Here is a 12,864-nt window from a genome sequence, read left to right on the forward strand (position 1 = left end):
GATAAAAACAAAATGATAAAACTAGTTATGGGAGTAAAACATACCTTTTGCATAAGCTAAAAATAATATAATGGAGTTATTACTAATAAAAAATGTATGATTTATCACTGTATACAGTATTGTACTCAGTGGCTCAATTTCAAAGCATAAATTATTACAGTAACTTAAGTAATATAAATGTAACAAGATGTAATCAGTATAGTTAAAGCACATAAACATCAATATATGAAGTACAGTTCTTAAATCTGATTGCATCGCTCATTGTACCAAAGCTATGACAATAAGATTCACGTTGAAACAAATAAGGATCCTGTATGTTTAGAAAATTCTGTTCACTTCTTTTCTCTTCACTGTGATTATTTTTATTTCTCTGTGAAGCTTTTATACACATATTTCTTCTTATTAAGAAAGACGTTTTCTGTTATAATAAACTCATTTGAGCATTCAGTGTCAGTCTCTGTATTGTCACCCTGTTCAGATGCTGTTTTAGATCGTCACTTTTTCTAACACAAAATGTGAACTAGAACATGCTCAGCTGTAGTGTGAGTCAAGCTCAGTTTTCCTTAATTATCATCATCGTCTCTGGGTAGAATAATTGGGAAGATTTTAAGCACCTGAATGAGCTTCAGAGCAGAGCTTTGTGTGCTCTGACACCTCTCCCCCCTCCCTTGTGTCGCTGTAGAGCTGTGGGATGATTTTACAGTCAGCAGTATCGTTTCAGAGTCGCAAAGATTCAGGGCGTCTCAATGCCACTCTGCCACTGATGTTTCCATTACACTCGTCACCATGGAGACCAGTGTCTTCTTCCCTATGTTGCACAGCATCTCTAAATCTCTCTGTTTTCTGTATATACAGCACCAAAACTAGTGGCAATCAGACTGCACCCTTTTTATTGCCGTCTGCTCAGAAACGGATTTCCCCAGTTCCTGCAGAGCTCGGAGAAAGTGATGGTCTTTGAGAATATTTAATGACTTCTGTGTTTCCCTCTCGGGCAGTTTCATTTCAGATGTGAAATCTCAGTTCCCCCTGTGGGTGGATAACACATATTTTGCATTAATGTAGTGCACATTGTCATGCGTCCAGAGTGACAAATAGCACGCGTCTCACCTTGGGGGCATTCTTGACTTCTCACATTAGAGTTGTTTGTTATTGAAAATACGGTTCAGACTAGTTTGACACTTACCAGTAGCCTCCTGGTGCTTTTTTGCTGATAGAAATGTGTTATTGGCAAGTCCTGGGTGATATCATATGCTTTCGCTCTATTGCCCCAAGCAAGTGAAATGCAATAACAGGAGAATTGATTATAGGTGGACCACAGAGCAGCACTCAGAAAATGTGTTTACTGTAGTCTCCTTCCCATCTAAATGCCAAGAATCAGCTCTCAGCAGATGCTCCTCTGCTGATGAATGTTTAATGAGTCAGAGTGCTTCCATAACTGGCCACACAAACAAATTTACACCCAGGTAGATCAGGAGTCTCTCAGTCCTATGGCAGAAGAAAGGGTGGGTAGGGACTCGTGTTTACAGAGCGGGGTCTACATGGAAAAGTCTGATGATTTAAATCTGTGGTCCACCTGGTAGATTGTTGTCACACACTTTTTAAGGTAATTACTCAGACATCAGTATTTTAGAAGAAATGTATGCATTTATTATACAGCTTTTAGTAAAGAGCTGATAGCACCACAACAGGGCAGTTACCTGGTTAATAAACCTCTAGGCCACCACAACACCCTGCTTCAATTGTTTTTCACCACACCAAATTGGAGCGCTAACAAACATAAAGAATTCCTCCCCTAAATTTTATGCTTTGAAACCTGCCTTGTTTACAGTGGCTTATAGTGGCACATCAGTCGTTAATATGTGAGATTGTGGCATAAAATGACAGTTAGGGGAGCTTCTACTGCAAAGGGATTGTAGCCAAACTGATAAACCCTCCAGTTTCAGTGATTACTACCAAAGAGCTCCAGTCTACCCAACTGAATCACTCAGTGCCAACAGTGGAGGAACTGAATGTGCACAATAATGTACGTGCTCAGAGCCCAGCACTCTTACACTGCTTTATTGATTCATTTTCACCCCCGTGCCTGCAATATGAGAGATTGGACTTTTTTTAATTTTAGGTCTGTGTATTTCCAGTATTTTTTATATGAAGTCACACTCTAATAGAATCTTGAATTTCATGTCTAAAACATACATCTTTTAAGTAAAAGATATGAGTACTTCTTCCATGACTGGGTTCTGTCCACATTGAGCAGTGCTCAGTCTGATAAAAACAACCTTTTACTATCCATTAAAGCACATTGAACCAGCACCAGAACAACTAAATAAATTCAACCTGACCAAATGAAACATAAAAACATGTAAGTTGTGCCCTCTCTTTCATTCTGCCTCTAATTCATTTGAAATGTTGTGATTAGCCTTGGAGCGAGGGACCCAGTTCTAGGTGCTGCTTGTCCTTGGCAGCTCCCAGAATATGTCTGAAACTGGGTGTTGCTGAAAACAGTGTGACAGTCAATTTTGACCAAAAATCAACACAAGAAGAAAGTGTTGTCCAAGTGATCAAAGGTTATTAATGCTTCCATGGCAACGACCCCCTGACCAACACACCACCTCTTCTCCATTGCTTCTCACCCAAATCAGTCATCAGCGGTTGCCTTTGGCTTTGACGTCACACAAACCCAGAAAAGAAGCCGACTGTGTTAGTCATCATGCCTCACCCTGAACACTACATAATAATTAGACCACACAGTGACATCAAACCACTTGTTGTATTCAAAAAGGAACATTTGAAATTTGCACATATTTGTACTATGTTCATCTCTAAGACTGCAGAGTGGTTAAAATCGAAACAATTTAAAAAACCAGCTTTTGTCATAATTCACGTTTCTGCTGCAGCTTTGAGCCAGGGCAGACTTTCTTTTCTCCACTGCTCAGCAGAACTCAGCTGCATCACTTAAAATGTTGTCAGCAGTGTTGTGCTCACTGCAAAAAGCAAATATATTACAACATTTTTTGAAGCATAAAACAATTTTACAGTCAGTGTAATGTTCTAGCTTTTCAGGAGATTGATTTATCATCAAACTCCTCCTTTCCTGTGTCAGATCCACCGGTATCAGTGTTTTGTTACAAGTTTAGAACAAGCCAAAATTTCTGAAAATTATACCTTTGAAATGTTATATAATAATGTAAAAACGTCTTTCTCACAATCTGACTTCTGCACTAACCTGTGTCTACACATCAGCCAATGGAAATACTAGAGAAATCTCACAGGGCTGGAGGCTGAGATTTCTGGAGAGCTGTGTGCGGTCACTAAGGCTAAGCTAGCAGCTGCAACACGATCAGTAAATTTTTCCAAGTTGTAGTGCTGCCTTCTAACGTAAAACTCATTGTAATGTTTTGTGTTCAAAGTCGAGCTGCATTACAGTATATTGCATTACTTTTAATTCTGAGTAATTGGTAAGTTTTCCTGTAACTTGCCCTTCTCTTGTTTGATAATATGAAAAAATAAATACAAATCGCATGTACACAGTTTGCAACCAGGATTTTAAAAGTCCCTGGCTGAACAGTATGGCATCCAATGAACCCATAAAATTGCTGGTACTTCACAGTGTGTAGAGCATTTAGTCAGCAGTGTAGCAGAGATATAGTTAGACTTTATTGTGTCACAAAAATCAGGACTCAATACTTTGGTACTGAGAACTAACCCTCCAAGGACTTGACTTGAAACTTAAAAGCAAAATTCTGGAGCAAATTAATCATCGAGTCACATTTTGGATAGCCAGACAGCTTAACATTTGCTTAGTTGGTAGGCGGTATCACATCGTTTTACTTGATGCGGTTTGAGTTTCTGCCTGTGGAGGCAGATGCAAGACACCCACTTCTGCTGTTTATTTCAAATAAATAAAATCGTTACCTGTACACCGGAGGATTTCCCAGAAAAGATCTAGGTGACACTTTAGGTGTTTAGAACAGCAAATGGAAACTTCATGAGCTGCAGGCTGAATCAATTCTGAGTTACATAAATCACTGATGGGAGCTCCAGAATAAGCAGGAAATTTTGCACATTATTACTGCAAGTGCTCATAAACCTGGAGCAAAAATCAACAAACTCAAAATACATTTTGCTCATCTTTTCTTAACAATCACATCCCACTGGCCCACTCTCAACAAATTTCTTTAATGCAGTTGAGAGAGGGAGCTTTGTGACTAGAAGAATAAAGAGTATGGCTTTAGCAATACATACATACATAATGTATTGTAGCTGTAAATTATGCTGAAGCATATGTCTTAAGAAATGCCACCAACATGATGTAATTTTCCCCCTTTCAGGTCTGTAAAGCTGAGAGATTGTTAGATAGTTGTTAAAATGGTTGTTTTTCACTGATTCCCAAACATTAGAACTGAAACATGCATATGACTCCATGTCGTCCCACAGCTACAAAAGAAATCAGTCAAACATGAACAAACCTCATGACTTCAATTCTTTTCTTCCTTGTCTTTATTGGCTCTTTTTGTCTGTATGCATTTAGCAGGCACATACTTGTGAATTACACATTGCAGAATTTGTATGCTTAACTTTAGCATATTAACATTGTCACTGTGTTAGCATAGTGACATTACAAATTAGCTCAAGGAACATGTGTGCTGAGTTCGGCTGTAGACACCTGATTATATATTTCATAGTTAATGTAAGTACATATCCATTTGTTTTCCTTTTTCTGATACTTTTTTCTTTTTTTGTTTTGTGACTTCATGCTTGCTCTGATGGAGGTCAGAAATGGTTTAAGTAAAAGCAGTTTAGAATAAATTTGTTAAGACGTGTAAAACTATTCTGTAAAAATGTTCTTTTTGTTAAGAACCAATGCAACGAGGCAAACCGCTGCATTGTACTGCAGACTTCAGTCCTCTCATCTCCGCATGCTCACACCCAAACATGCAGTGTGTGTTCATGAATATTTGGCCTTGCAGCTGTGCCTGTTTCCATGCATTTTTAATCAGGTTTACCGCTCCTGTCCAACAGTAGGAAGAGGGTAACTGCTGGAGCCTGGAGTCTGAGAAAGTAGCTGGCCTCCACCACCTTGATGAATAAGTAAACACATTGAACTAGACAGAAATGCAGTCGGTAAAACTCCCAGCTGGAAGCAAGAAGATTTGCTGTCTTCTGGATGAAATGCTGTTTACTTGCTGATAATTTGCTCCCTCTGAACTTTCTTAACCTTTGCCTGAGTCCATAAATCAACCCTAATTCTTGCCAGGAGATTGCATTTCAGTGCATTTCAATCAAACTCAAAGCAACCCTTATTAAAGCACATGCACCAAAAACCTTCCCCCCTCTTTGTTGTGTGGCTGTTAAAAATTGTTCTTTGATAAAAATGTATTAACTGAAGGTTGGTACAGTGGAGCAGTGGTTAGCACTGTGGTCTCACAGCTAAAAAGTTCTGGATTTGAGCTTGTGACCGAGACCTTTCTTTGTTGAGGTTGCATGTTCTCCCCTTGTCTATGTAGGTTTCCTCTCACAGTCCAAACACATGCAGGTTAAGTATAGTGGTGATTTAGGTCCGAAGGTCTGAATGTGAGTCAGCCCTGTTGTAGACTGACGTGTCCAGCTAAATGTATTTTTGCTCTGTATTTGTGTTTAGACTGATGTTGATGATGGCTGTGTTTGTTAAACTCTTGTTACTGCTTTTCCTATAGATGGTCACAGGAGTTATGGAGCCAATCACAGAACACAGCTGACATTGGGAGAGGGGCGAGGTACACCCTTGTCAAACCCCCAGTCTGTCACAGAGGTCACACATTCACAATTACTATAATCTTAATTTGGCAATAAGCTCATTCAAATAAAATCACTGAAAAAATCACGTTCTAATCGGTGACACCTTATCAATATCTTTGATAAGGCTGCCTATTTCCTACCATACACACACAGAAACACACCAGCTCAGCAGGACCTGTGTGGGTTCATATGCTGCCTGGATGTCAACAAGCCAATGAACAATAGTGTTTACCAAATGGCTCTGTTGTTCGACACACAAGCTTATTAAAATGGCATCTCATTAGAGGCCGTGAGTACCCATTTAAAAGAGATTAATTGCATTTTTTAAGCACTTTCTCGTCGCTGTTATGCTGCGTTGCATATGGATTTGCTGTGACCGTAACAGCCCTACATATTCAAATTACAGGAAGCTAAGAAAGGACTGGGAAATGAGCCAAAGGCGGAGCTGTGTTGTTGTGCAGACTGACGCTGAATTTCAAACAAAAGCTTTTCCGCTCTGTATGTAAAAACAGGTTCAATGTGCTTCCTGCTAAATTAATGAAATGTCCAATAATATATTTTCACATTGAGACTTTGCTGCACTTGTTTTGTTTTGTGTCTTAAGGTCATTCCAGAGTATTTAATCATATCACATGAACTTCAACGTCTTAACACAAGGTTAATTAAAGTGTCTATACATATGTATATATGATTTAAAACAAAATATGATATATATATGTATATATATATATAAATATATGTATATATATATATATATATATATATATAAATATATGTGTATATATATATATATATATATGTATGTATATATATATATATATATAGGCTCAGGCTCCAGCAGATCCCCAAGACTCCATGAATAAGCATGTGTAGATAATTGTTACGTATATATATATATATATATATATATATATACACATAGATATGAATCATTAAATTTACTGTTTTAATCATCAGACATACACACCTGTGACAGATTATAAAATAGTCTGGTGTCATGGAAATTTCTTTTAGGTTGTGGGAGTTGCTAACTCTCAAGAACAAACACAAGTGTGATGAATCATCTCAGTTTAATTCATGCAGCATGGAGAGAAGGCATCTACGGCATTCTCTGTCTTCTTCCCTAAAATTCAGGATTATATAGCTGGGGAGAGGGGTGGACTCATCTTCAAAAGACCCCAAAGGGTTTGACAGGTGTTATCTATCTCCAGGCATCTAACGGCACTAAAACAATGTTGGCAGTTATTTACAGGCCTCTAAAACACTAAAACCCCCATACTATTGTTTAAAGAAGCCTGCAGCCTATATGTTTATTGTATCCTTCCCATTGAGTAAACATGAATTCTTTAGCCCAACACATTTAAGTGACCCTTTGACAACCTGTTACAATTCTACTATATAACCAAAAGAAGTAAGACCTAAACTCTACTTTATAACTCATTCTGTGTAAAACAACCACAATGGTAAAGTCAGCCTGGCCAGTGTTATCACAGTTTTTTTCCCTGGTCTTGTAAAACATTTTTGATAAACTCAAAAACTAAACTCAACGATATTGTCCAGAAACCTTTTCATATTATCATTACTATTGTTTAAAATAATCCGATCTTGCTGAGTACCGTTGCTGCAAAGTACAGTTTCACACAGTATTTGTGTATTATATTCGAGTATTAAAGGATGCTTTAGCCCTAAGCAGACATAATGCTCTACTTCTAAATCCTGGCTCTTATATGCAGCAGGCCAGCAGTACATGTAAATTGCATCTGGAGTGTATTTACCTTTCAGGTCAAAGACGAACATGAAAGGCTTTTGCAGTCCCAGAGGTGGTAAGTGTAATGGGCTCTCCTCAGCAGTCAGTGCTTTGACCCACATTAGCTCTCTGCCCGAGGCCTGCAGAGGCAGGATGGAGATGGAGAATAATAGCTGGATATAGTGTCTGAGACACACATTATATATTAAATTGTATTCACAGAGTTCCACAAGACTGTGAAGTTCATAAACTAGAAGGGATTTAAAAAATCCATTAGCTGCCCTTGGCACAGATTCCTAAGCACATTTCAGTGCCACAATGATCTCCTCTAAAACACAACTGAAACGATTCTACTGCAGAAACAGCATCATTACTGTTGTCTGTGTTGCGGTGAACTTTGAACCTTTAAGACACTGCACAGAGCATTATTCAATCAGTCTGTTATTTACACATGGTGACGCATTGAGAGAAGACCTTTTGTTAGCAGGATAAAAGTTTGAACAAAGTGAGAAGTAAAACTCACAAAAACCTAAAAAAAACAACAACAAAAGGCTAAATGTGATGCAGCTGACAGTATTCTGTATTTTTCTTAAGGTCAACAAGTTCCATGACATGTCCAGGCTCAAAGATGGATAGATCCTAACAAACACTGTGTATATGCAAAGTTGATATATCTCCCTCGTGTCTGCACCTTAGAGCTAGGTTGTTGTCCAAAACCCAACATTGAGCCTCACTGTTGCACCAGGTTTAATTCTCCTTCACTAACATAAACATACAGTGTAGTTTATGTTGACTCAGTCCCACATCCTCCATCCTGCTGCCCCAAATACTCAGTAGAGTCCCAAATGTGATAAATGCGTACACTGCTTGCACATAAATATAAATGAGTGCTATCATATTGAGCTGGTTATAGTATAGTAGAATTTATGAGAAAACATATCAAAAATATACTTTTGTTGTGACAGATTTTTGTCCTCATACACATTAAAATGTTCTTAATCTGTCTGGAGATCTGATTTTTCTTCCCTCTTAAATGTGCACGTACAGTTTTGCTCAGAAAGATCGGTTCATTGTCATCATTGCACTAACCAATGATCACAGAAGTGGATCAGTCTCAGTGAGAAGAAATCACTAGGATGTTTTCGACTGTGTGATCTGCTTTATGTGAATTTTCCAATGGGAAAATACTAATTTACACTATAACCATACTTGATAATCAAGACAGAAGATGTTCATTTGGTTTTGGAGTTTATTTAGAAACTTTTTTAATTCTGTATATAACCTACGAAATAGAACAGATGAAGCTTTAATGCAGTCAAGGAATTTGATTAGGCTCTGCACACGAAAATACAAAGTGGATTATGGACTTGTGAGCTGTTGTTGTTTTTCAGTTAGTCTTTAAAACTTTCATATTTGTAATGAGATTAACAAACACACAATTTACTGCCAACTTGTACAGGAAGTGAGTTTGCTTTTTGAAGAATTCCACTGAGCGAAATATAAGGCTGATGGCTTTCTTTGCAGAGCTCAAAGCACAAGCACATAAAAACATGGTCAACCTGCTACTCCGACTGCTTCAAATCATTTGTGTTCATCGAGTCAGTGGTGTGAGCCAGCGGTCATGTACAGTAGATACATCACAGTCAAGTCTCAAAGCACTCTGCAGCAACAAGTATCCTCTCTATACCTTTCTGTCTTCACTTATTCAGGAAAGGCTGCTTTGCTGAGCAGACATTTTCTATGCACAGTTACACACATTCTCAGTAGGGAGTCTTGCAGTATGACCACAGTCTCCTGCTGCTGGAGTCTTTGCTCCTGCTACTGACACAAAGGGAGACGAAGTGCCTTGCTGAAGGGCACCTTGATGGACAGTGTTGATTTTAAAACATTACTCATTCATTTTAACAATCAGACTTTCACAGTGAGTCCAGGTATTGGCCCTGCAACTCTCCAGTCATAAGATTGTCACCTCTAAATTTCATTCAGGCTGAAGGCCATTTTCCAAATTACTGCTTAAATAAGATATTTTTGGTCATCTTTGGTCAGCTCTGCTCATCTTCATTTTAGGCTCAGATACTATTCCATTCAACCCTGGGTCTTTCTGTGTGGAGTTTACATTTTCTCCCTGTTTCTTTGTGTCTGCAGGTACTCTGGCTGTCTCCCACAGTCCAGAGACATGCAGTTTGGGGTTAGATTAACTGGTGATTCTAAATTTCCCGTAGGTGTGAATGTGAGCCTGAGTGTATCTATGTCGACCGTCTGATGGACTGGTTGTCACTCTGTGTCAGCTGGGTTGGTTCCAGCCCCCTGTGACCCTGGATGTTCTAGGATAAGCAGTAGATAAGGTATAGATGTTAACCCCAGTCCTGTGCGTTGTTAAAAAATAAATAAGTGGCAAGTTCAAAATGCAATCAACAGTAGACGAGATCCAAGACTGTTTTGTTTTTGACTGTTTTGCAAGTTTTTCCCCACTTCTCTGCATTCGACAGATCCTTTTTTTTACTTCTGATCCCAAAGATTTACCTGTAAGCCAGGAGAACCAGGCTTATACTGATATTGTGTTTTTGTAATTCTCCTTTTTCTGGAGTTTACATTTCATTTAACCAGTAGTGTGTTGTTTTTAATTCACCAATGAAGATAGAACATAACAATTTTAATCCTCATTGGTATTCCCCTCTACCTGTTATTATTTATTGGCTCTAATCTAAAATGACTCAGTCATTGAAATGAGCTCGCCAGGCATAGTCACTGATAATTCTCTGAGGATAAAACAGCAACAGAAAAAACAACTTGGAAGAGAAGCATTTTAAACTAAAGCAAACAGAGCCAACAAACTTATTTATTCATAGATCTACCATTATTTCCATATAAATGTATGTAACCTATGGGAGGCTTGTTTGTTGTTTAGATTCACTCAGAGAAAGCAAACAAAAATCTAATTTCTTAGCAGTATTTTCTCTTGCAGAGACGGCACGTGGCCATTATTTTGCCTTGTTAGATATTCTTGGGTCGTCTCAATATCTGATTTTGCTGGCTGCTATCTTAAATAACAGTGTGTGTGTGTGTGTGTGTGTGAAGGTACCTTCATAATATTGACTCACAGCTGTCATTGTGTTTCCACTTATTCTTGCCACTGCATCTCTCAGGTGCCATCATGGAGCTTTTTAGTGACAGAAACTCAAAATGGCTTACTTCTCGACCAGATGGCAGATGGTTTCCCCCTAAAATGGAGCTCAAGAAATGAGTAACACAATGAATAATAAGTTGTTTATTGAGTTACTGGGCCCAGCGGCGCCCAGGCCTTTGCTGAAAATGTCCCTGGTCACTGGGGAACTCATGGTTTCTCACATTGAAAGCTATGTTTTTCTTGTGTGTTATGCAAGAACTGGGGAGGGTGTCATGGGATCACAAGTTTTTTTAGATGAGGTGCCAAATAGGACAGATAGTGAGCAGGCTAATTCTGTTTAGTTAAAAGATTGTCAACACTATGAGCAAAGACCACTCTAACAACAAGCATTTGTTTTCTTTCTAAAGATGTTAGTTGTGTTTGTTGAGTTTGGAAACATATGGCTTGTTTTACTGCTACACACAGATTGAGCAGATGACTAATATGTCCTCTACTGAGCAATTTCAGATTAGTGACCCAAACGATCTGTTATTAACAATCACTTTGTCTAATCTTTTGATAAATCAGCTGTATCTTTGTGTTAATACTGTTGGCCACATCTATCATGTTCGGTGCCTCGCCATAACCCAATTAAAGATGATTATCCACCCAGCTTTAAGATTGGTGCTTTCTAAACTAATGACTATTTTAATTAAGCTGTACTTGTCCAATGTGAACTTACAGAAACTGAACTATAGATCATTTTCATCCTACTCTTCAGTTCCCCACAGTGCAATAGAATGTTTTTTAGCTTCTTTTAGCTAACTGTTTTGGTTTTAAAGCCCACAACTTTGCTGTTCCGGTTCTCTCTCATCATCATATCAACCTTGGTAGCAGTAAAAGAGCTCTTAAAAGCCACTATACAGCAGTTGGTAGAGATAGTAGAGACCAAATTTATTTGGTCATTAGATTTTGTATTGGTAATCTGAATTTGCTAAGTACTTAGTATGAAAAAACAAGTATTATATCACTAAACAGCAGCTCCATGCACAAGAAAACAACACATCAACACACTCGATAGACAAAACCAAACATGACACACAAGAAACAAAAACTGTAAACTCATTAGTCTTCACAGATTTGACCTGGAGTTCAGCTCCTCATGTAGCTTTAGGATTGACTGATGTTTGAGGGAATGTTTCAGATGTTGCTAACCATAACAACTTCATTAGTTAATAATATGTCAATTATTGCTGTTTTGTGGTTGATTAATTATTTAGCCTATAGACCTATAAAATAATTGAACCTATAAGGTGTCAGTGAAATTTCCCATGGCCCAAGAAGATATTAATTTGTAGTGTCTTGGTGGCACATAACAATAAAATCCCCAATTCGATTTTCACCAGGAGACATTTGTGGCAAGTCATACTTTCTTTTGCTCCAGACACTGTAAATAGTCTAATGAAAACAGACATCCAATGAAATGAAAAGTGAGACAATCCTCTCGATGCAGGAATTGAATCATATCTCCTGATTAAAGCAGGTCTTTGTTACTTGTTATTCATTGTTATTCCATTTGTATTAGTCAGTTCACAGAAGCTTGCCTCTAATCCTTAACGTCATTATTGAAAGTCCTTAACTTTGGTGTCTACGAAGATCAGAATTAAAAAGAATATGTGTTCAAGCTCTGATGTGTTTTTATTTGCTTTCAGTCACCAACTTTCTGTTTTATCTCTGGTTTCTTGCAGTGAGAGACGGGATCATGAGGATAATGTGGAAGTCCATGGACAAGATGAGGTGTTTCAGGAAACGCTCTATGTTCCCGTTCCTCGGTTTCCTCTTTACCTTTCTGCTGTTTTTCAACCTTTACATGGATGATGGATATGTGCTGGTACATTTATTGCCTTTGAGGTGTATCCAAATATTGTTATGATGCTCTTTGAATGATTCTGGCCAGCTGTCTTGGCACTGTGCTTTTGCTCAATATGTGCTTGTTTTTGTAATTTTAGGAGGCTGAAAAAAGACGACTGGGAGATACGCTGATGCAGCCTGCAAACTCTGAAAGATACGTCCACACTTTCAGAGATTTATCCAATTTCTCTGGGACCATAAATGTGACATATCGCTATCTTGCAGGAATTCCTTTGCCACGCAAAAGTATGTGTTACATATTTCTGAGGTCTGAACATAATTACCACCAGCAAAAACACACATTTTAGGATTTTGTTCCATAGTA

At 38.2% G+C, this 12,864-nt stretch overlaps 1 protein-coding gene across 2 annotated transcripts in view; it reads left to right on the plus strand.

Moving 5' to 3' along the window:
* The window catches only part of LOC113133242 (alpha-1,3-mannosyl-glycoprotein 4-beta-N-acetylglucosaminyltransferase C-like), a 32,736-nt gene that overhangs the window by 18,451 nt on the left and 1,421 nt on the right, over window positions 1–12,864 (plus strand). The window contains exons 3-4 of one of the 2 annotated variants that reach the window (XM_026311917.1): window positions 12,377–12,519; window positions 12,638–12,785. In XM_026311917.1, the coding sequence (XP_026167702.1) occupies window positions 12,391–12,519; window positions 12,638–12,785 (277 nt within the window). In that variant the 5' untranslated portion in view covers window positions 12,377–12,390. Of the gene's footprint in view, window positions 1–11,772; window positions 12,520–12,637; window positions 12,786–12,864 lie in introns of those variants that run through there. The other variant, XM_026311916.1, reaches the window with a different exon arrangement.

This window comes from Mastacembelus armatus, chromosome 6 (assembly GCF_900324485.2).
Source record: "Mastacembelus armatus chromosome 6, fMasArm1.2, whole genome shotgun sequence".
Classification (NCBI taxonomy): Eukaryota; Metazoa; Chordata; class Actinopteri; order Synbranchiformes; family Mastacembelidae; genus Mastacembelus; species Mastacembelus armatus.